At 45.7% G+C, this 24,080-nt stretch overlaps 1 protein-coding gene across 2 annotated transcripts in view; it reads left to right on the top strand.

Moving 5' to 3' along the window:
• Positions 1 to 24,080, top strand: part of CDH13 (cadherin 13) — a 1,016,268-nt gene that overhangs the window by 901,287 nt on the left and 90,901 nt on the right. For both annotated transcript variants that reach the window (XM_040254058.1, XM_040254059.1), the window contains one exon: positions 22,004 to 22,186. In XM_040254058.1, the coding sequence (XP_040109992.1) occupies positions 22,004 to 22,186 (183 nt within the window). The remainder of the gene's footprint in view (positions 1 to 22,003; positions 22,187 to 24,080) is intronic.

Raw genomic sequence — 24,080 nt, 5'->3', positions numbered from 1 at the left:
TATCCTTCCAGAAACGCAACCTAAGAAAGTAGACATCGGTCAGCACAAGTGTATAAAAACAATTCCCAGAAGGACGCTGACCTGACTAGTTTCCATCCTAGGCTTGGTTAACAAAACATGTTAATTGCAGAACTCTCTGGGGTCTCTATCTGCCTCCATCTGGCCAATGCCCACAACTTCATCCTGCCTGGAGGAAACGTGGAAATTTTTTTTTTATCTTTGTCCCACTTCTGTTCTGTCTTGTGGATTAGTCACCCCCCAGACCCCTCATCCGTGGGACTTCGTGAGATAATGATGTAGATTCCCACAAACCCAAGGAGAATGTCTTACCTATTTGGGCAAAAACTGACCTAAGACAAAAACTAACTGCCCTCAGTTCCAAGACTAAACACAGCCTCTGCACAGTCTATATTTTTTAATCTACAAGGTTATGGGCTAAAGTGTGTCATCTGTATCCATTCAGTATTTCATTAAGAGGCAAATAGAATATATTTGAGGTGCTCTGGAGATTTTGCCAGCTGGACCTGTGTCATCCATGCCAGTCGGCACAACCAGATTTTTTTGTACCTCTATCCCACCTGAAAACTTGGAGGCTGATATTTAAAATAAAATTGAAATTACCTAGTCTGTCTAAAAGCTTTCTATGGGCTTAATACCTATTTCTGGAGAAAGTTTAATGATACTTCTAGGTTTCAAAGTCAGCAGGAAACCTACAGTCAGGACCATTGTATTTTCCCCAATATCAAGTATAGGGCTCATATGTAATAAGAAACTCAATACTATTTGTAGAATGAGTAAAATTTCATGGCAACAGGTAATTGCTAGCCTATAAAATTTCTCTTCCTTATGTTTCTACTATTGAGTAAAAATGATTTTTGTATGTATAACAGGCCAGACTCATTTCAAATGGAAATATTAATCTACAATTGCTCTTGTACATGAAGCACCAAGTTCAAGGCAGAAATAGCCAAGCCGGTTAACCATATTTTTCATACCTGCACAGTTTACCTAAATAGAGATTGCCCAAGGAAGTTCCATCAGCAGTCTGAAAACTTTCTCCTAAGATTTAAAAATATATATTTTATGGTCAAGATGCTGCAGGATCCTCCCAGGACTAATTCTTATCTGGCCAAGAAAAATTGCATTTTCCCATTTACATTCCAAAGTCTGAACTTTTATTTTATAAATGAATTTTCCCTCCAATTCAGAAACCACTGGCTGCATTACAAATTTTAATGCTACTATTATAGGACCATAATTTTAAAAACCCAGGGTTCTCCAAGGGCCCCAGCAGCATGCCATCTCTCCACTTTATTAAAATGAATGAACAGATGTACAATTTATTTCTACCAAGCTATCATCTAAATTCATAAGCTATTTCTCATGTGTCTGAAATCCACGTTGGTTTCCCATTTTCTTTGCCTTAGAAAAAAAATTACACTCCCTCATATATCACTCTGGGGACATAAACGTGAAGTCTACTCTCCACTTCATTCACTTTAGACTAATATCCTCAGCACAATTTAAATCCCATCTCTTCAAGGCTATTCAATGCGAGTGAGGCAGTGGAACAACCCAGCCTCCAAATGGAAAACTCCTCGGCCATCTAGGCGGAAGACTGACAAGCTGAGTCACATGAGCCAAAGGAGAGGGCTTTGCAACGTGCCCTGACTCCGCTGAGATAGACTAGTCTGCTAGTCTATGACAGTGTCAGTAACCGAAATGTATTTTAGCTTCTATCTTTATAGAACCCTCAGATCACCCTTATTTCCCATGCACTGACTATTGTCTGACTGACGGAGGGAGGCAACTACAGCTACATCACGTGTTAATGGATGTTTTGCCAAGATCTGAAGACCCACGTGTTGATCTCAGATGTCCTTTAGATCCCTATGCGGCTGTTTTTCTGGCTGTGTGAGCTTAGATGTATTACTTAACCTCTCTGAGATCTGATTCATTTAGCAATAAAATGGAGATAAGTGTACCCACCTTGTAATAAGGATTAAATAGCATAGAGCATTTCAAAGTCAAAGCCAAAATAGACGGCGAGCACAGTGCCAGGCATGTGGCTTGATAAAGGGGCTGTTGTGAGGATGATAGCATCCCAGAGACATATCCCTGCCCCCATAACAGTTGGGTTGAAGTTACAGAGTGTCCCCTCCTCGTCCGCTGTCCCCAGTCTTGAGTTTGCTGGCATGGTTCAAGGGAACGGAAAAGGAGGCATTTTGTAGCCAGCAGATGCAATCAATGAATGTAGACTGGAAAGGATACAGAATGAAGCCCTCAGGTTATCTGACAGAAGTCTGCTCCCCAAAGAATTCTATTTATGAGATTCTGCCATAACTGGGCAGTAAAACTGGCCTGAGTTTGTAGGTTGGCATGGAAATCTGCCCTGCATCTATAAATGCATCTCAGGTTTAGGGCTTTAATAAGATTCTGAGTGTCTTTTTTTCTTTCCATGGCCCTGATGCCTGGAGAAAAACATCCTGTTAACTTCATTTGCTGGAGCTCTATGACCATCCTGTAATTTCACCCACGGCTTGTCTTTTTCCCACGTAACATTCTGATGGGGGGCGAAGGGGGAGGCTAGCTCTCCTGGTGTCTGGAAGACTGGCATAAAAATGATGGAGTTCTTTCATTTAGCAGAGACACAGCTTCACGTGGACAATGTCAATAGGGCAGGCTCCTCAAAGAGCAGTAACAGAGGGTAAGAAAGAGGAAGGTGACATCAGGAGAAGCCGTGGCAGTGGCATTTGTCAGCATCCATATGATAAAGTATTGTTGAGGGGCCGGCTCCTGGCAGAGCTCTATCTGTGCACTGTCAGTAGCCCCCTCATTAAAGCAGCCGTGTTGCCTGCCACCAATGAGTTTGTAGGCTGTTGAAGGATACAGGGCCCCAGGCAATTCCTTCATCTTCGCTTGACCAAACCATGTGTCAAGGTCATGGACTCTAGACCGCCCTCCCACAAGAAGATTTAAGGGGGACAGAGTAATAAGATAAACTGGTCCTTATGTTGAGTCTGCTTTGGGGTTTTGAAATTCTAGCAGGGAAGCAAATGCCACAGTCAGCAATGTGGTAAAGACTATGAATTTTTTAAAATAATGACCCATAAAATTAAAAATTAATTAATTAATTAATTTTAAAAAATAAAAATAAAAATAAATAAAATAAAATAAAATTAGTTAACAATTCTAAGAAAATGCCTTGAGAACAGAAAAATTAGTATAGGATTATAATAATTATGATAAAAACAAAGCTTATTTTTGTTTGTTCTTTTAATCCTAAAGTTGTCACAAAAATATACAGTCATTAATAAGATCTTGTTGAATTCTTAATGTCTTCCTTTCCTCATTAAACTACTAATTTAGCTTCTTTTCTTTTAACGTTTAAAAATAAATAAATAAATAAAATAAAATAATGACCCGATTCTGTCTCAGAAGATACAAACCAAGGAGGAGACAAGGTGGGGAAGGGGCTTCCTCTGCCGAGTTCCCAGTTGTCCCTCTGTTCACACTGTTGGTTTGACCAAAAGGACCTTTCTTATTACTCCCAAATCCTAGTTTTATTTCTGGGTCCCTTTATTTACAAGGCAGGGTGGAGTGATGTGCAGAGATTGGTCACCTGCTGGGATCAGATGACTAAGCTTCAGTTCCATCTCCGTTCTTCGTCAGATCTTGGATATTGCACGAGTTCCTTAATTCTTTTGACCTCAGTCTCCTCACCTGTAAAATGGGGGTGTTGATGACAGTGGCCAGCAGCTTCTGTTCAGGACAGGGTCGGGAGGTTAAATAATATGCAAAGTTACAGCTGGTCCATTGAGGAGCTGGCATCCAGTCAAACAGATTAGAAATTATCCTCAAGGTCATCCACAGATGGTAACATTTTGTCACCTTTGACAGAGCCTAAGAGAAATCCCATCACTCTTATGTGAATAAAGCCTACGTCAGAATTAATTTTATTGGCTAAGAACCCAGAATTGTCCCATTGTGTATGTTGGTTCAAGGAGTGGAAAATTATCCTCTCTCCTTACTCACTGTTGAAAAGCCTATGTGAGAATGACTGCCTTGAACATGTTAATGTGCCATCATTTGACAGCCCCACTCTCTATTAGGCTTCCCAGGTGGCACTAGTGGTAAAGAAATTGCCTGCCAGTGCAGGAGACACAGGAGACATGGATTTGATCCCCAGGTTGAGAAGATCCCCTGGAGGAGAGCGTGGCAGCCCACTCCAGTATTCTTGCCTGGAGAATCCCATGGACAGAGCAGCCTAGAGGGCTACAGTCCATCTGGTCTCAAAGAGTCAGACATGGCTGAAGCAACTTAGAGAAGTGACTTACGCATGTTAACTGCATGTTAGTTTTATAAGAAACTGCCAAGCTACTTTCCAGAGGGACTGCGCTATTCTCCACTCCCACTGGTGATGTCTGAGGAATCAAGTTCCCCCACATCCTCACCAGAATTTGGTGTTATCATTGTTTTTAATTTTACCATATTTCATTACAACTATAATTTGCATTTCCTTATGTGACTAATGGTATTAGGCATCCTTCCATGTGGTTATTTGTCATCTTTATTCCCTTTGGTGAAACAGCTGATCATGTCTTTTGCCTACTTTCTAACTCGATTGCCTTCTTCCTGTTGAATTTTGAGAGTTGCCTTCATGGTTCATATACAAGTTCTTTATTAGAGACAGGGCTTGCAAATAATTTCAGTCTGTGGTTTATCTCTTTATCCTCTTAATACAGTCTTTCACTGAGCAAGTGCTTTTAATTTTTATAAAGTCCAATTTATCATTCTTTTTTGTTTAGATTGTATTTTTGCTGTCAACTCTAAGAAGTCTTTGCCTAGCAATGGGTCCTCACTTAGCCTAATACCTTCCAAGTCCATCCATGTTGTTTCAGATGGCATTATTTCATTTTTGTAAAGTTTGAGTAGTATTCCACTGTGTAAATATACTGTATTCTTTATCCATTCATCTGCTGATGGCCGCTTAGGTTGCTTCCATATCTTCCGTGCTGGTCCTCAGTCATGTCTGACTCTTTGTGATCCTTTGGACTGTGGCCCACCAGGCTCCTCTGTCCATAGGATCTTCCAGGCAAGAATACCAAAGTGGGCTGCCATTCCATCCTCCAAGGGGTCTTCCCGACCCAGGGATCAAACTCTTGTCTCCCGTGACTCCTGCATTGCAAGCAGATTCTTTACCCACTTAAGCCATCGAGAAAGCCCCTTGGCTATTGTAAATAGCGCTGCTATGAACATTGGGGTGCATAGATCTTTTTGAATTAGTGTCTTCTTCTAAAAGGTTTATATTGTACAGTTAAGTCCATGGTTCATTTTGAGTTAGTTTTTACATATGGTATGAGGTTGCGGTTGAGGCCCTTTATTTACCTTTCGATGTGCAACGGCTCCGGCCTCATTTTATGGCCATCTGTGAGGGGACCTCTATTTCTGGGCTCTCTTTTCTGTTCTGTGGATCTATGGCTTTCCTGTCACCAGCACTGCCCTGTCTTCGTTACTGTAGCTACATAGTGAAGCTTCACAAAGAATAGGTATTTTTCTTTTTCTAAAGTATTTTAGAAAACAACTTAATTTTAAATGTACTTTGAATTTGTAGCATTTTATCCCCTCCAGATTTTTGTTTGATTAAAACAAATTCATTTATTTCCATTGTTTTTGAAGAACATTAAAACGTCATGTGAGCATATAAAAAAGTACATGAAGTTGCCAGTCTCTCAGCTCTCCTTCAAGATGACCTCTGCTAACACGTTGGTTAAACTTCTCCTGGTGTCTTTTCCCTCCGCATCTATCAAACCCAATTTTCTGTATACAAAGATAGGGTCATATTATTCTTACTATGTTGCAGTTTTATCAGGATTTGTAGCTTTGTCCTTATCTGCAAAATTAGAGAAATAGTTATTTCCTTGTTCCCTTAGGCTACGGTGAGGATCAAATGCCATAATGCATGTAGGGAGTTTTAGCGCAACGCCCAGCACAGAGTAAGCACTTGGTGAACATGGGCTGTTGTTGCCAGTATTTTTATTATTTTTATTTTTTCTCCTTTGGCCTTTGCTTTGAACGGTCCTGGTCTTTCTTAGTGCAAGCAAAGGGCAGAGAAAAACTCCATCATGTTTAGTCATTCAAGACAGTTGACAGAAGACTTCAGGAGAATGGGTTCCTCTCTCTCCCACCTAAGATTCCTTCCAGCTGAAATGACTGAGACATGGAATGTCACACCTTCTTGGTTTCTTTCCATGAGTGGTCATTTCGAGCATGTCAGCAGCATCCCAGAGTTCCCACAACCTTTACGTGCAATTGAGCCCTGGTGATCGTAGGGGAGGAAGGCATCCCCTGCACAGCCGCCCACTGCCCACAAACTCTACCCAACCCCTCCTCCAAGTGGGAGCCCTGAAGGAAGATGCTCCACCCCCAGAGAGTGCTTGCTGAACTTCCATATGGCTTGTCTCTTCTTCATGCCTTTAACCTGGGGACGGGGCTCTGGCCAGGCAACAAGGAGGAGAGCCCACCAGGTCAGCCCTGCCCTCCCAGCCCCTCACACACACCAACAGAGGGAGCTCCACCCGTGTCCTCAGCTCTGGCAATCTCCAGCCTCAAAGATGCTGTAATCTCCTCTTCATCTCAGCTCTTCCCCACACGTGCCCCTTGAATGGCCCACTTCCTCCTGAGTCCATTAACCTAACACATTTTATTTCTTCTAAGTAACATCCCAAGGTGTTTGCACCATCTGAAACAACAGATTTCCCTTCTGATCAATAATGCCAAGCAATTAGCTACCTTATCATCTTAATGGCTCGGTATCGTGATCTGTTTCATTGGCATCTCGCAATTTAACCAGTCTCCTGTGGGTGGCATTTTGGTGGTCCCTGGTTTTTCCTTTTATAAATATCACAGCATTAAAAATGCTTGAATGTCTTTCTTCGTGGGTACATGTGAAAGATTTGCAGGATAAACTCTCAGAAGTGAAATACCAGGTCCAAAAGGTATGAGTATTTTAAATTGCAGTTTATAGTCCTTTTTCCAGTATGATCAAAGTACTTTTAAATTACCTTCACATTTTCCATCTCCCGAGCTATGCTGGTTTGTGCACTCATGTAGCTGGCCTGCCCTGCTGTGAATGGGCTCCAGTGGACGAGGGTCATTGTCCAGGGATGCACCTGAAGTGTGGGCACAGAACAGGGACAGAATTCCAGACCCAGGAAAGGGCTCCTGTTCATAGCAGGGACCCCAGTAAAGTGAGATTCTGTGGGCCAATGGCCCAGCACATGACGTTGACTTTTTACTATTACCAGGCCCCTAATTAACATTGGTACTGTTAGTCTGCAGAGCGTGGATTTCTTCAGAAAATAGGCATTTTGCACCCAATAATTTGAATTGCTCAATTTGGCCAAATCCCCATCCTGCAGCCTGTGCCAGCAGCTCTGGAGCCTTGAAAGCCCCCCTGGTGGCCCCTCCTCCAGCTGCTTCTTACATCAGAAGGCGGCAGTGCCCACCTGTCACCCTTACCTGCTAATGAGCCCTGGAACTCACTGCCCTCAGGCGTCACACATTTTTTTCTTTTCCTCCAGGGAGGTCTGTACCACACTGCTGTGAATTCAGGCCTTTTCTCTACCTTGCAACTTAAATTATACTAACCTTCCACCTCTTCCCTGACTGTAGAAGGAACAAGGTTGCACACAGCTGACAGAAGAAGCTCACCATTGTAATTTGTTCCTGTAAATCAAGTAACACAAGTGTTACTATAGCAACAACGCTAGATGTGGACTTGCTCGGGAATCACTCCCTTCCTGCAAAAGGTGTGCATATGTGTGCGTGTACATACATGTGTGCATATGTTTGGGTGTGTGTGTTGCGTCGACTTCCTCATGAGCCTCCTTGAAACCTAATGGCCCAGGGACTCTAGTTCCATTCAGAAGTTGCTCTTATTGACAGAGAAGGCAAACTGATGAATTTTTCCATGTTCAAGGGTATCTAGAACATGTGTCCCCAGAAATAACCCCTCCTCATGGCACCCTACACCAGTACTCTTGCCTGGAAAATCCCATGGATGGAGGAGCCTGGTGGGCTGCAATCCATGGGGTCACTAAGAGTTGGACACGACTGAGCGACTTCACTTTGACTTTTCACTTTCATGCATTGGAGAAGGAAATGGCAACGCACCCCAGTGTTCTTGCCTGAAGGATCCCAGGGATGGGGGAGCCTGGTGGGCTGCCGTCTATGGGGTTGCACAGAGTTGGACACGACTGAAGCAGCTTAGCAGCAGCAGCAGCAGCAATAATCATCACAAGGTGACATGTGAAGAATAAGTGTTCAGAGTGGAGGCCATTAGCAGAGTGCTATCTGGGGAGGAGACTGGGGAGCTTCTCTAGCCAAAAGGAAGAGATTCCCTTTAGAGGTCCCCTTGGCTGGTCAGCCACACCTGGGCCCAGAGAGTTACCAGCTACCATGCCTCTTACAGTCCCTTGCCGTGGGCAGGCCTTCTGAGATGCGCCATAAACACAAACTTCCCATTAGGTAACTGGAGGCCAAAGACCACAAATTTTGATGCATTCCCCAGTTCACAGCCTCTTCTTAAATGTTTGTAAAGGCAACAGAAAGATAAGTTCATGAGAACCAAATCCACCCCCTGGAAGGACCTGTGTGGGGTTAATGAAACACGACTCACCATCCAGACGTTTAACTTATATATATCTGCCTGTGTGTTCTCAAAGTCACGCGTGGATTCTTCATACAAGGTGGCCCAAGAGGAGAACAGCCTCCCAGGACTGTGAGAGCCTTCCATGTGGATGCTTTTGGGGACTTTTAAGAATCATCTGGGCTTCCCCGGTGGCTGAATGGTAAAGAACCCACCTGCCAGGGCAGGAGATGCAGGAGATAGGGGTTCGATCCCTGGGTCAGGAAGATCCCCTGGAGAAGGAAATGGCAAATCACTCCAGTATTCCTGCCTGGAAATCCCATGGGCAGTGGAGCCTAGTGGGCTACAGTCCACCGGGTTCCAAAGAGTGACAGGACTAAGCAACTGAGCACACACACATGCAAGGATGATTTTGATTGTATCCAATTGTATCTAAAGCACTGATTTTAGAAACTGTTGTAAAAAGACTGCGCTTCCTGGTGGTTATCATAGAAGTGATGCCCAGGGCCCAGAACACACCAGCATCTATTATTTGGGGGGGCGGTTGGCCAGTGGGCACCTTCACCCCTCCTCCCCGGGGTCCAGGCTGAGCCACGGAATCCTCAGTTCCTCCCTCTGCAGTTGCTCCAGATGCTTAGACTGGAGGCTTCAGCCACTGGGTTCTATTGACACGGAGATCTCTGTCCTCAGCTTCCACTGGCACGAGCCCTTGGAAGGTGGGAATCCTGGAACGCAGATTGCCCAAATTTTCTTATTTGCGAAAAAGCAAAAGCAAGCCCTTCAGCCACCCCCACCTCTCTCTCTCCCCTTCTGCCTATCCCTTTCTCCTGCCTTTACTTCCTGTGTTACTTATTTCTGTCTTACTTATCTCTCCTTCTCTCTCTCTCTCTCTGCCTCCTGCCTTTACTTCCTTTGCTATTTATTTCCATCTTTCTCATCTCTCTTTGTCTCTCCCTCTCTGTCACCTCCCTTTCTCTGACTCTTCGTTGTGCGCACAGCAATGCCTTTCCCTGCCTTCTTTCCCAGCTCCGCCTGCCCCCACCAGCTCCCTCTTCCTTTCACCACCTCTTTATTTCTGTGTGCATCTCAGTCTCGCTTTCTCCTGTCCCCTCAGCTCCTCTCATCTCCTGCGTGGTCTCCCGTGCTACCCGGCAGTTCCCCCCTGTCACCTTGCTGTTGTTGTTTAGCCACTACTCTCTGCAACCCCACAGGCTGTGTCCCGCCAGGCTCCTCTGTCGATGGAATTCTCCAGACAAGGACACTGGAGTGGGTTGCCATTCCCTTCTCCAGGGAAATCTTGCTGACCCAGGAACCAAACCCGCGTCTCCTGCATTGGCGGGTGGATTCTTTTCCTGCTGAGCCACCAGGGAAGCTACCCTGTCACTAAGGAGGGAAGAATCGAGCTGGAAGATGTCACCTTTTTACATAAAGGCCCTTAGCGCTGAGAAGCCACTGTTTCCCACATTCACGTGCAGAGGGCTCCGTACGGTCCTCCCTCGCTGGGCCTTCCCTCCCGCAGGTGCAGGTGGAGCAGCCACAGGCTGCAGCAGGACCCTGTCTTGCCTGTTACATGTGAGTTTCATGAAATGCCTCCTTGGCAGCTATTCAACAGGCCTGATGAGGGTCCTGAACAGCATGTTTTCTCATGTCGTTACACCTCAACAATCACTGACTGTATCGTTCCTGGATTGAAAATACATTTGCAGTCCTTTTTTTTTTTTTTTTTTCTGCAGTCCTTATTTTTGTGCTCCCAACCCTCCCAGCAACGTTCAATGGGTTTAGCACTTTCACTGCACACAGGGAGGGGAGGAAATACAGGCCTCTCTTGCGAGGGAGTGAGCACAGTGGGGAGGAAGGAGGCTTTTGTGTCTCTGTGCATGTTTTGTTGTTATGCTCTTTAATTGGAGAGTCTGGGACACGTTTATCGACTTGAGAGGCGGGCACGTTGGCAGGTAGGGAAGCAGGACAGGAGTTGAAGGTGGAAAGGAGGGTGGGATGTGGGGAGAAGTCCACCTTGAACAGGGTGGAGACAGCCCCCTCTAGCCTCTCGGCTCCAGGCTAGGATGCTGGACGTACAAGGCACCTGTGTTTTGATCTTTCTGCCCCTCAGGGTCAGGCAGCAAAGAGCAAGCTGCCTAGGGTAGGCTGAAAGGTCAAGAGAAGAGGTCACAGATGTGATGTAGCAGCGAATCATCTGGAATCTGACTCTGACGGTCTGTCCTGGAGCCCCAGATCCTACGTTTCTAACTACCTCACAAGTGATGCCAACCCTGGGCCAGGGACCACACCTCAAGTAGCAAGGATCTGGAGAACAGGGAGGGGAAAATGGACCACAGTTGGTAATTCTTCACTGCCAGATAAGCTTGAGTCTGAACACAGTTCCAACGGGGCCAAATGGGGAAAAGGTCCCTCTTTTCTGGTTTTCTGAGGCCCATCGAGAAACCCCCATGTGTGACAGGGATACCCCACTCCCTGGAGGCCCCTGATCTCTGCTGTACCTGAGTCCACCTGGCGCTCACAGGCACAAATGTGTTTATGGAAAAGCGAGAGGCAGGCAAGTGTCAGGAAGAAGGAAATTCAAGGAAAACCACCTTTCTTCTTTTATAAAAGGGATTATCAGTAGCTAATTCAAAAATTGTGGAGTAATGAAAGCTACATCAATAATTTTCATAATAATTATAGTCTTTAGTTTTACCCTTGAATGTTTTTCTGGCAAAGTCTGATTCAATTACTCCGGAAAATGTTATTATGCTATTTCAGTGTCTTCCCATGAGACTTGAGTCTAGGACCAACTTGCTGATAACCCTAGCCCTGGGGGAGCTGTGGGCTGCCACTTACAGGCTGATACTTGTCAGGGAGCCCCTGACCTGGTTTAGCTGGATCAGTGATTCTCAGCCAGGGAGGACTGTACACACACACATACACCCACGCACACACACTGTGCTGGGACACCCGGCAACGTCTGCACACATTTCTGATTGCTACGACTTGGGTGATCCTGGCACCCGGTGGGTAGAGGCCAGGGGTGACTCTCAGCATCACATACGGAGCACCCCCTCAAACAATGATTATCCAGCCCAAAATGTCCCTAGCACTGAGCCTGAGAAACCCCGCACTAGATTAAAAATACAGTTAGGAACTAAAACATTCTACTGGTCAAGACACCCCTGATGATACGTGATACCAACTCTAAGTAGTTTATATAACAAAGGAAAGTTATATTGTCAGAAATATTTATTTAGCGAGACTAAGCTCCTGTAAAAATGACAACAAAAAGCCCAGAAGAGCAAAGTTTATTTCTCCGGTCACATTCCTTATAATGATGTGTACTGTAACAAACGTCATTTCTTTATTCTTTCTGTCTGTGTTCATTATAACAATGTGCCTCTGTTGCTCACTGTGTGTCGGGCATTCATCGCAACATTTATAAATATTCTTGCTTAGTCTTCATGATGGTAGGTACTATTATTTTTTTCTGAGAAAATCAAGATACAGAGAAGTTAAGTGACTTGGCCAAGGTCACACAACCGATAGGTGGTAGAGCTTCGTGGTGGTGTTAAACATGAGTAACTTTCCGTCATTCATTCTTTTCCATGTGAAAGACAGACCTCGGCACCTCTCTCCCCACAGACTCCAGTGTTGCTCCACTCAAGATCAGAACCCAGAAGGGACAAAGGATGATTTTCCTAATCCTCCTTCTCTCACTGGGTCTGATTCCCAAAGGAACAATTCTCATCCATCTCTTCTCCCCATGGGACTCGGATGTTCTCCACAAGGCACCTCTGGGAAGAAGTACGCAGGGGTGCCAATGGGAATTACAAGTGGGACCCTGGGGCCTATTTGAAACAGGAATCAATGGTGCAGACACAGATAACGGATTTAGAGCAGTTTCTTCTGACTACGACATTTGGGATTTAAATATACATTAGAAGCTATAAGTCAATTCCATGTGTGAATTTGTACAAATCCCTTGTAATGAAAGCAGAAGGTTTCTCTTGTCCTTATTTGTACTGGGGCATTAGCATCAGGAGCCTAACCAAGGGTGTCGATTCTCCTACTGCTCAGGAGATTAAAGATGTACTTCCTCTAGTTAGAAACAGCTGCAAGGGGCATGCACGAAGCAGGGCTTGTTCTCTGTGAACTCCAGGGTGCCCAGCTCATCTCTACATTAAGCTGAGCAACACCGCATGCAAATAGGTAAGGGAGGCTGCTTTAGTGGGTTAGTCCAAGGAGACGTGGCTCTCAAAGATCCTCCTCCTTCCCAGCCCCTCCTGTGTTCAAAGAGGGAAGCTTCCATCCCCAGATTGCCTCTCCTCACATGGGAGAAGGGGGCAGTGAGCTCTGAGAAGCCGGCAAACAGTACACAGCCTCACGTGTTTGGAAGGTACAGACCAAGGACTCTGTGCATGCTGATAAATGACATAAATCCCCACTGCCTCACTCACAGAGTCACCACGTGACCCAGCAATTCTGCTCCTAGGCATCTGCCCAAGAGAATGAAAACATATGTCCTCATAAAAACGTGTCCATGAATGTTCAGAGCAACATTAGCCCACATGTTGATCAATGGAAGAATGGATAGATAAAGCATGGTCCGGCACACAGTGGAATATTATGTAACCATGAAAAAGAACAAAGTGCCAACACAGGTTACAACACGGATGACCGTTGAACACGCTATACTAACTGAAAGAAGCCAGACAGAGAAGACCACGCACTATGTGATTCCATCTCTATAAAATGCCAGAAGAGTAAATCCATAGAGACAGGAGGTAGAGTAGTGGTTGTCAGGGGCTGGGACGGGGAGAGGAGTGCTTAATGGATACAGGATTTCTGTTTGGGATGATGAAAACCATAACCTCCAGGAGATAGCCCTGTGATTTTCATTGGCCATGTATTCTGTTGGTCTGTAAGCAACCCTGATAGGCTCCTAGAGCAGAGACTGTAAGAAATCTCAAGGGTGATCCCTGCCACCCAGTGGCATCCTTTGGCCCTCCCAACATCTGCTAGGACCTACACACACTGGAACGGATCCCTAAGATTGATTTAAAGCTTGATCCTAACACTAGGAGGCGGCCTTAGGAGTCATTTCAAGCAGCTGTTCTCACCCTCCTTCATCAGAATCATATTGGGGGAGTTTTTAGACATGCAAATACCTAGCCCCACCCAGGGAAAATCTCTGAATGTGGGTGGGATCCCAGATACTAAGCAGATTTCAAGTGTTTCTGATGTGTAGTCAATGTTAGGAACTCCTGTTCTCCTGATACTCTACATCTCAGATAACCAAGCCAGGACCCAGAAGTCACAGAATTTACCCGTGAGTTAGAGGTGGATCAGAACTTACTCATTTCACTGAACTTTCCCCTCCTCTAAACTTGTGGAATTGCATAAACCAAATTCTAAAGTCCTTAGAGCAGATCATGCTGCTGTTAAAAAAAAGAAAAGTAATTCTTCATTCAGGTTCAAATGTTTGTGATTAAACACGTATCCCTGCAGAAAATCTCTTTGCTTCTCTAAATTATTTCCAATCATCCCATTAAATGAACATATGTATTTGGCCTTTTCTTTCTTTTTTTTTTTTTTTTAAGACAAGAAGCTCAACTGAAGGAGAGATGTTAATGTCAGATGGAATAAAGTTTCCACGCAGGGCATTTGGAGAAAAAAACAATGCAGGCATATTTGCTCCTTGGTTTTTGTTTTTCTCTCACCATCAAATGTAATATTTATTTCATCAGTTCCCTAAGGCAGTGCTTTTCAAATTTCTTTTTAGCTGCAAAACTTTTTTCCAAGCAAACTCTTAGACAACAGCTCTAATGTACAAAACAGATGAAATACAGTTAGCAGATTCCTCGGGCAGTTTCTGTCTTTCTTGCTTAGAGGAAAATACTTGGTACATGGGTGGGACTCCTGCGCCATCTCTCTCTGCTCTGAGGAGCATGGCTTGAGAACCCTGCCCAACAGCATTGTTTTTCTGCCAGTCTCCAGTGACTCTTGGCTTTTTGTTTTGTTTTGAGGAGAAAAAGCATGTTTTAGTACTTGAGATACTTCTTCCTAAAAACTCACTTTTTTAGCTGCATCGTGGGCCTGTAATTGGCAGATTTGAGGAACTTCAGTAAGTGAGGTCATGTGGAGGAAGTGTACAAACCAAACTTGCTGAGCTGTTGGGCACCCAGGGAGCCAGAACCTGGCCAGGCATGTTCCTCAGAAGTTGGGTACCCAGCACCCACTCTGTGTCTGCAGCAGCCATGAAAATGGCTTTCTCCACCAAGAAAATGGACCAGCACAAAAGAGGGTGCCCTGAGGGGCGGGAAGACACTTCCTGCCAGAGCACACAGAAAATACCATTTCCCCTCCTGCCCGTTGGCTCAGCCCCCTGCCTCTGGGGGACACTTGGTCTTTCCTCTCCTTGGAGCAGTACCCTGGACACAGCCCTCCTGGGAGGCACACAGTTCTCCTCCCAGCCCAAGCCTCCCCAGGGCGGGCGGGTCACACGTTCTGCAGGATGTGCGCATCTGCTCTCCCGGACCAAGAACCATACTGCCTGCAGGCCAGGGACCATGGAGAGTCCTCTCCACCCCGATCATGTCTCTTTCCCATTGAGCGGCTATTCTTTATTATCATGGAACTCTTTCCGTGTTCAGTTTTTCCATTTCCTCACCTGTTTAGTCAGGGTAGCTTGAAACATTTAACGGAAAAAATGCTTGTGGAGAAGCCTAAGAGGAGCATCACTAACTGCCCTTTACCATGGCTACATGGCACTCTCTCCACCCACAATAGAGGCAACATGCAAGTACTTTTAGTAAAGCAAAAGAAATCACAGTCATTGTCAGGATAGGAAATTAATGTTAGTTGGATCAAGGAAGGACTTTGATTCTGTTTTCTTAAAGAGAGTTTTGAACTTTTAGCAATAAACACTGAAATGTTTACAGATTCAGTGGTATGTCTGGGATTTGCTCCAAATAAGACAGGAATGGGGAGAAGAGGACGTGTGGACGAGGCACATCGGGAGTGTGAGCTGAAAGGACTCAGTAGGTACAGTTGTCTTGAGGGCTGGCGGATGAGCAGGTGGTCCTCAGCCAGGGATTCAGAGTCCTTTGTGGGTCTTTCTTGTTAATCACTTCTTAGACATAAAGTCTTCTTAAAATACTGAATAAACTTTATGAAGAACTCTACACATTAAATTTTTATTTAAGTATTGTCTATGTTATATTGTGCACATGTTATATATACATATATTGTGTGCACATTATATATACTTTTTTTTACCTTTTATACTTTTATATTATATATATTTTAAATATTTTACATTATATTACATATATATATGATCAATCCTGGGTGTTCATTGGAAGGACTGATGTTGAAGCTGAAACTCCAATACTTTGGCCACCTGATGTGAAGAGCTGACTCATTTGAAAAGACCCTGTTGCTGGGAAAGATTGGGGGTAGGAGGAGAAGGGGACAACAGAGGACGAGATGGTTGGATGGCATCACCAACTCAATGGACATGGGTTCGGGTGGACTCCGGGAGTTGGTGATGGACAGGGAGGCCTGGCGTGATGAAGTTCATGGGGTCACAAAGAGTCAGACAACTGAGCGAATGAACTGAACTGAACTGATATATATAAGGTACACATAACATTATCTATGAGCTGAATTAAAATAGCCTCCCATGTTTTCTTCTAAAACGTTTATGGTTTTACATTTCACAGTTTATGTATGGCGTGAGGTAGGGATCAAGATCCATTGTTTTTCCACCTGGCTATCCAGTGGCCCCAGCACCATTTATTAAAATGACCACTAGCTAGAAACTAAATCATGTCCAAACACAGAAGCATCCATAATTGGCCACAGGTGAAGCCTGGGATGTATGACAGTGGAGAAATGGTAGAAATCAAACTGTTTGGATATGCCATGGGTGAGCAGCATGTATAAAGAAAGGGAGTGACCAGGAGAAAATGTGTCAGTCTTCTGAGCTATAAGCCCCTGAGGGGAGAGAGAATGGTGTCCCTCTCACTGACTGCTATACATCCTGTGCCTGGCAGACCCCCTGACATTCAGTAGACATTTAATGACTATTTAAGCAAGGTCTTGCATCTTTCTGTCCCAAGATGAACCCTAATTATAGATAGAAGGAAACCAGATATCTGGTGCAGCTGTCCCTTCTAAATGTGTGTGCAATAAGTTAACATCATTTGCCTTGGTGCTAAACAGCAAGACAAGGATAAGTAAGGGTGTGAGGGTCAGGTCTATAAGATTGAAAAGCAAAGAGCTTCTTCCACACCCATCCAGGGAAATAAGAGATCTACACACACACAAAAAAAACATTTTAGAAGGCAGACTGTGATAAGAAGATAAAGAGTCACAGGGCTTTGAGCCTTATTCTCCAGTTCACAAGTAAGAATTTGATATGAGACAGAATGAAATCAATCATCATCACCACTGCTAACAAATATCGATTCTTTATGGCAGGCAATGTGCCAAGATCCTTAAACACATGATCTTATTTACAGCAATGGTGGTTTCTGCCCATTAGGTTCTCAGCCAGATATTAGATTTTTTCCAACAGGCTACATCCTTTATGTAAATACAGACTCATAAAAGAGTTGCCAAGCTCAGTTTCTAATGATGTCTCCATCACTCTTTTATCCTCACAAATAGAAACTTAAGTGTGTAAAACTTTCCAGGGCCTTATCTTTTAATTTTCTCAAAGCGAGGGCCCAGCCAACTATATCCCATCATTTCAAGTTCAGCATCAGTTCTCCATGAAACCCCAGGGTTGGCAGCTCATGAACCTGGACTCCTAACCTAGATAGCATATTAAAAAGCAGAGACATTACTTTGCCAACAAAGGTCCGTCTAGTCAAGGCTGTGGTTTTTCCAGTGGTCATGTATGGATGTGAGAGTTGGACTGTGAAGAAAGCTGAGCACTGAAGAATTGATGCTTTTGAACCGTGGTGCTGGAGAAGAATCTTGAGAGTCCCTTGGACCGCAAGGAGATCCAACCAGTCCATTCTAAAGGAGATCAGTCCTGGGTGTTCTTTGGAAGGAATGATGCTAAAGCTGAAACTCCAATACTTTGGCCACCTCATGCGAAGGGTTGACTCATTGGAAAAGACTCTGATGCTGGGAGGGATTGGGGGCAGGAGGAGAAGGGGATGACAGAGGATGAGATGGCTGGATGGCATCACCAACTCGATGGACATGAGTTTGAGTGAACTCTGGGAATTGGTGATGGACAGGGACTCCTGGCATGCTGCAATTCATGGAGTCACAAAGAGTCAGACACGACTGAGCAACTGAAGTGAAATGAACTGAACCTGGACTCCAGCAATCAAGCAAGCAGCCTTACTTGTTTCCTGTCCCTTAAAGTCATGAGCTGTCACTTCTAACCACATGTGGCATTCTAGTCTGCTGACAGTCATTTCCATCTTCCAGGTTAACCTTAACAAGCAACTCTTTGCTCTACGAGGAAGAGCGTACATTCTCAGTGTAAATTAAAATGCAAGTCCCTCTTCCCCTGGTGATGGATGACCTTTATGGCAAGTCCAGGTAGTCTCTTTCTAAGTGTCCATCACAGAACTCACCTCACCTTATCAGAGAAAAGAAAATGAAATAACTCAGCTCTGAATTGCAAGACAGAGCTAATGAAATTCAGTATGTCCCAAGCCAGTTGCCCACACTAATTGTGTAAAAACATGTTTCACATCTCATACTTGATTTACAGCACAGTTTAACAGAAAGTAACTTTATCTATTTTTTCCAATTAAACAAAGTAATGTTATAATCAATAATTCCTCCTGCTCTGGTATGATAAATTAATGTCTGTCTATTGTTTTTAAATCACAAAATGAGCATTGCTCTAGAAATATAAAATGGTACTATTTCGTTTTAATCTATTTAATTTTCCATTCTTGAATTACATAATGGGGTTAAAACATTGAATAGAATTAATAGAATGAGTATTTAATTAAGCAGTAATGAGTTTCTAAATGGATGCTCAAGGAAACTGGCTTTATAGTTTATGCAAGAATCAGATAATGGTCTTAACAGAGACTATAATAATTGTATTGAATGTTTTCTATATTTAAAGATTTTTTTTTCTGAGTTCTCTCAGGAGTTGATTTAAACACATTCCAGTTCCTTGATTAGACCTCACTTTGCTCTCAAGGTAAACTCTAGATGCCTTTCCCTGGCCGGCAAGGCTCTGCATCATCTGACTGTCTCCTCCTCCATAGTCCAAGAGCAGAGGGTTCTCTCCAGCCACACACACCTCCCCTCTGCTCCACAAATGCCCCGTGCTCCCTTGACCACTAGCTTCTGCACCTGCCATTTCAGATCCAGGAGGACTCTCACCTTTCACCTCACTAACTTTTCGTCTTCATTCAGTTCTCAGGGAATTCTTCCCTAATGACCCTCGCTAGGCTGGGGCAGGCAATGGGGATCTTGAGTGGGCATGAGTAACAGAACTTGTGGAAAGCAGATGTTACTGCAGTCCAGATCTGGATGTGACCTGAGGCTCACTCGGTGGCCTTGGACCAAGCTCTTCCTTCCTCCTCTGAGCCTGCTTCTTCTTCTGCAACCTGCAGGGTCCGGTAGCACATGTGCCGCCATGTTCCGCTCCCAGGCACATGGCAGACAGCAGTAGATGATCACAGCACTCCTTCCTGCTGTCCCCAGATGCACCGCCGGCCGCTCAACACGGTGCCCAGGCAGCCTCACAGTACACAGAGTGGGCTCTCACATCCTCACCTCAGTCATCCTTGGCCTTGAACTCTTTCTTTCCAGCCAAACTGCATATTATCAATAGAATTACCTGTGCAGGTCAAGAAAATACTGAATCCCAGGCCTAACCCTAGATCAACTGAATTGGTATAGGGTTAGTTAAAAAAAAAAAAAAAAGTGTTTTTAAAAAGCCTTCAAGGAGACTCCAACAGGACTAGGAAACACCAGTCTGATTTCAAGCTCTGGAATTTCATAATTTTTGTGAGAATGCAGGGAAGATGGAAGGTAGCACTAACTTAAACAAGACTCAGGAATCTAGTCAAAATCATTGTCTCCTGGAACTGTTTCTATGTGACAGCACTCTCCACATCCCCTTCACTCCAGCTCCTCTCCATCCACTGTGTGTGTTCTAAGAATTTCCCAGCACCGCTTATAGGAAAGGGAGACAACCTACCCAGGTTTACTGAGGTGTGAGAGATGAATGAATTCCCATCCCCAGCATGTCTCGCCCAGGGCATCAAGATTACGGCTTCTGATTAATGATTTGCAAGTCAATTAATCAGCCACCGCTTTCGGGATTTCATTTCTCAAATTACTTCTCTTTGAAAATCAGAGCCTTCTGACATTGTCTTACTGTCTTTAGGTTCTCTTTCCTACTAATTGAAATTCCAAGATATTTCTTCTTATTATTCTTATTCTTGTCAGCTTATTGGTGTTACTTGCTTATAAAATATTTGCAAACAGATTACTATTCACCTGTACTATGTCAGAGGTTAAGCACCAAAACAATACTTTATGCTTCCACCTCAAAGGAATGTGCTGATAATGATGGCTTGTGAAACACAGTCTATGGGAAAGCTGATTTTTCATTTATTGATTTATTTTTTCACCACACCTACTTGCAACAAACATTTGAGATGTATTACAATATAAATATAGGTACAACAAAGCTCCAAACAATTGATTTATATGTTTCCTTAGAAAATGCTTTTCTAAAGTCCTGCTAGGTTGGGCCAGGGGTAGGAAGGATGAAGCTGGCTCCCTTCATTAGGGAAGATGGTACAGTCACGCTCTGGAGTCAGACTCTAGGGCTCCAATGCCAGCCCTTCCGTGTATGAGCGAGAGCGCTCTGGAATCCGGTCACCTGTCCTCAGGGTGAGTGGGGCTGTACTAGGGGAGAGGCAGCCATGCAGTCATTTCTGTGCAACTTACCATGAGACCTTAAGCTCCGAAGGTTAGCACAAGGCCCTTACCATGGCCTTAGATGTCCCACTGGGCCAACTGTTGGCCGGGTGGTGTCCTCCGAGGGAGAGTGTGGTAAGAGGCAAGTGAACAGCCTTCTCCCCAGGGCCCTCCTTGGCCTTGGCTGGTGATGAGCTGGGGGTCCCGGGGGACAGGCTGGGGGCCGTGTTCTGCAGGGCTCCAGAGCCCTCACCACAGCTGCCCGCTGGCCAGGCCGAGGCTTTGAGGCAGCGCCTCTTTGCCATCCACTTCTCCAGGACCGAGTGGTGGCAGCCATCTGTCTGCGTGGGTCCCCGGGACCCGCCCCTCCCCCCACCTTATTTGGGTGGCCTGAGGACCCTGAGGGCTATCTGGGTCCTGGGCTCCTGGCCCCCCCGTGATGACATCCAGGCAGGGTCTGAGGACCAGGCCCTGAGGGAGCTGCAAGCTGAGATCTGCCTCTTCAGCCAGGCCTGGGTGCTGGTGGGAGGACCTATACTTGGTGCTGGATGAAGGTATGGGGGGTGCTGCTAACTGGTCCTCAGAGGGATCCCCTCCTCTAACCCAGGCCCTAGACCTCAGAGGGTGAAAGTTGAGCCTTAGGACCTTGCCCTTACTTGTCAGAACAGAGAATAGCATTTGTTTTGGTGGAGGTTTACAGGAACACCTGACCTCAAGAGCAAAGGATCTGACAGCAAGACGTTGGCAACAACTACCCATGTCTCTCCTGCACCTTTCCTAGAAAAGGGTTTTGCTGACAGCTTTCCAGAAGTTTGCGGTTTTTAAGGCATGAAACATCCATCTCCTTGCAGGGCCCTCGATAAACTTGTCTCTGCTCCAGACACTGACATTTTGATGTTGTTTGGCCTCACTGTGCATTGGGCACACAGACTCACATTCGGTAACAGAGCTGCAAGAACAGATGCATAAAGGCTCAAACTCAATCCAAGTCTGGGTCTCACTCAACAGCAGTTCAGGATGGGCTTCCGTCCACCTCCTCATGATGCCTCAGGGACCCTAGCGCCGTCCCTCCTTTGGCTCCACCTTCCCCTTGGGCCTCGTGGTCATCTGCATCCAGGTGGGGAGAAGGAAGGGGGCCCAGGGGAGGCACAGCTCTTCTCTCAACACTCACCTCCAGTGAGCCCAGGCAAGCCCTGACCAACATCCTCTGATGAGAATTCAGGCTCATGGCCCCACGTAAGGCTGCTGCCAGAACCTGAAGCCTGGCATGTGTTGGCAGAGCACAGCACCATGGTCGTCCTCTGTTTTGCTTTCTTATTTAATGAGATGCTAGGGGTGATGTGCCCCGTACCAGGCATGTCATAGGAGCGCCATCAGTGGTCTTCGCTATGTTGTTGTTGTTTCCCCAAAATAGTGACAGTTACGGTCTGCTTTGTTTGTTTACAGTTTCAAGCCACAGTCGAGGAAGGAGCCATGGGAGTTATTGTCAACTTGACAGTTGAGGACAAGGACGATCCCACCACGGGTGCGTGGAGGGCTGCCTACACCATCATCAATGGGAACCCGGGGCAGAGCTTCGAGATCCACACCAACCCGCAGACCAACGAGGGGATGCTCTCCGTCGTCAAAGTAAGGGTGCCTCCAGTGCTCCTCCTTCCTTGCCTGAGCACCCAGGGCCCTCAGCTGAGGATAAATCAGCCCCAGTCTCCCCCTCCCGGAATTAAAATAGAGAAAGTCTCCCACTTGAGGGAGCACTTTTACCTTCACAGCCTTAAAACCAGGCTGTTCCACAGGTTCCAAAAAACTTAAACTTGCGTGGAAACTTAAAACACATTCTCCAGACATTTCATAGTTAATTATCAAAGATATGCAAAAATGGGACCTGCGAAGGTTTCCTAAAGATCCATACTTTGTCAAATTGTGGATTATCACATTTCCTCTCAATCTTTCTTAGCAGAGTCTGGATTACTCTCTTAAACACAGCAGATAATTACACACACAGGGTGATCCTCAGTATGAAACTGCCTGTGAGCACACAGCCCTGCATGCTGACCGCTCTCTGCTGCAGGGAGTCCGAGAAGGACATGTGACCACAATGGAAAGGGAGGGCTTAGAAACGGGAGGGAGGGGGTGACAGCAGAGTGTGAGTGGCTGGTGGTCCCCATGTCCTGGAGGAAGGGGTCTGGGAGGTTCTGGGAGAGCTGCCGCCAGACCAGGCCATCTGCGTAATACAGCTTCTTTTCTGGGGGCTGAAGCAGTTTGCCTGAGAAGCAGGAAGCAGCTGTATTTATGGCAGCCGTGTGAGTGGACAAAGCAGGAGCGTTGCTACCCACCCCCTGTGTGCCCTCAGCTAAGACGCATAACTGTTCTCTGTGCCTCAGTTTCCTTGTCTGTGAAACGAGGGTGCCAGGACAGCCCACCTGTCCAGGCTGTTGTGAGGAAGTCACCAGCTCATAAGTGATGGGTACTTGGTGCCTGTGTGTGTTTCCAGTGGCTGCTGTAACAGTGACTGCCAACATGGAGGCTGAAAAGTCCAGAATCAGGTTCATGGGGCTACAGGTGGTGTGGCTGGCCCCTGCTGGAGGCTCTGGGGACAGCAGGGGAAAGTGGAATTGACCAGTCCTCATCCTTCCCAGCTTCTGGAGCATTCCTTGGCTCATGGCCCCCTCCAGCATCTTCAGAGCAGTACCCCCAGAGTCTTCCTCTCTCTGACTCTGACCCCTGCTTCCATCGCCACATCTGTTCCTTCCTTTGACTTTCCTGCCTGAGGCTCCCTACGGTTCCGTTGAGACCACCTGGGTAATCCAGGCTTCTGTCCCCAGTTAAGGTCCTTAGTTTAATCACATCTGCAAAGTCCCTTTTGCCATGTAAGGTAACAGTCACACGTTCCAAGGATTAGAATATGGACATATTAGGGGTGGGGTCATTATTCAGCCTAGCCAGGCTGTATAAACATTTGCATCAGCAAAGTTCCATAATGCCACTGGGGGTAGGACCCAGAACCACTGAGAATGTCAGATTTTAGAGATGCTTCCCACTTTGTTGGGAGGACAAGGGCTCTGGGTTTCTCCCAAGCCTGCCCTTTCCAGAACTTGGTCCAAACTGAACCTCAAACATCTGCCTGCAAAGAGCAGCTCTGCGAGTTCCCAACTCCTCTTCCCTCGTCAGGACTCCTGGGAAATCCTGACACTGCCCTATGCTCAGCACTGTAGTTTCAAAGCCGTGAAAACCGTAAAATAACAGCCTCTGGCGGCTGTGTGCATCTCATCCAGCGTCCATAAAAGGTGGCGGGCAGTTTTCCAGACCTGCAGCTGTCAGACAAAGCTTGGGTGAATACACATCCCCACGTAAACCCTACAGGAGCACAGACCTCCCAGCCTGTGTTTGCTGTGGCCTGAGTGAAATAAAATACAAGCAAAGCTGGACTGGAGCATAGTGTCCTCCGGTCCCCACCCTCCCCCTCCGTCCCAGCATGCTGTGAGTCTGAAATGTCCCCATCTACACGAGTCACCTGGAACGCTAG

The sequence above is a fragment of the Oryx dammah genome, unplaced genomic scaffold (genome assembly GCF_014754425.2).
Source record: "Oryx dammah isolate SB20612 unplaced genomic scaffold, SCBI_Odam_1.1 HiC_scaffold_13, whole genome shotgun sequence".
NCBI classification, from domain to species: Eukaryota; Metazoa; Chordata; class Mammalia; order Artiodactyla; family Bovidae; genus Oryx; species Oryx dammah.
This window is presented reverse-complemented; position numbering and strand designations above follow the sequence as displayed.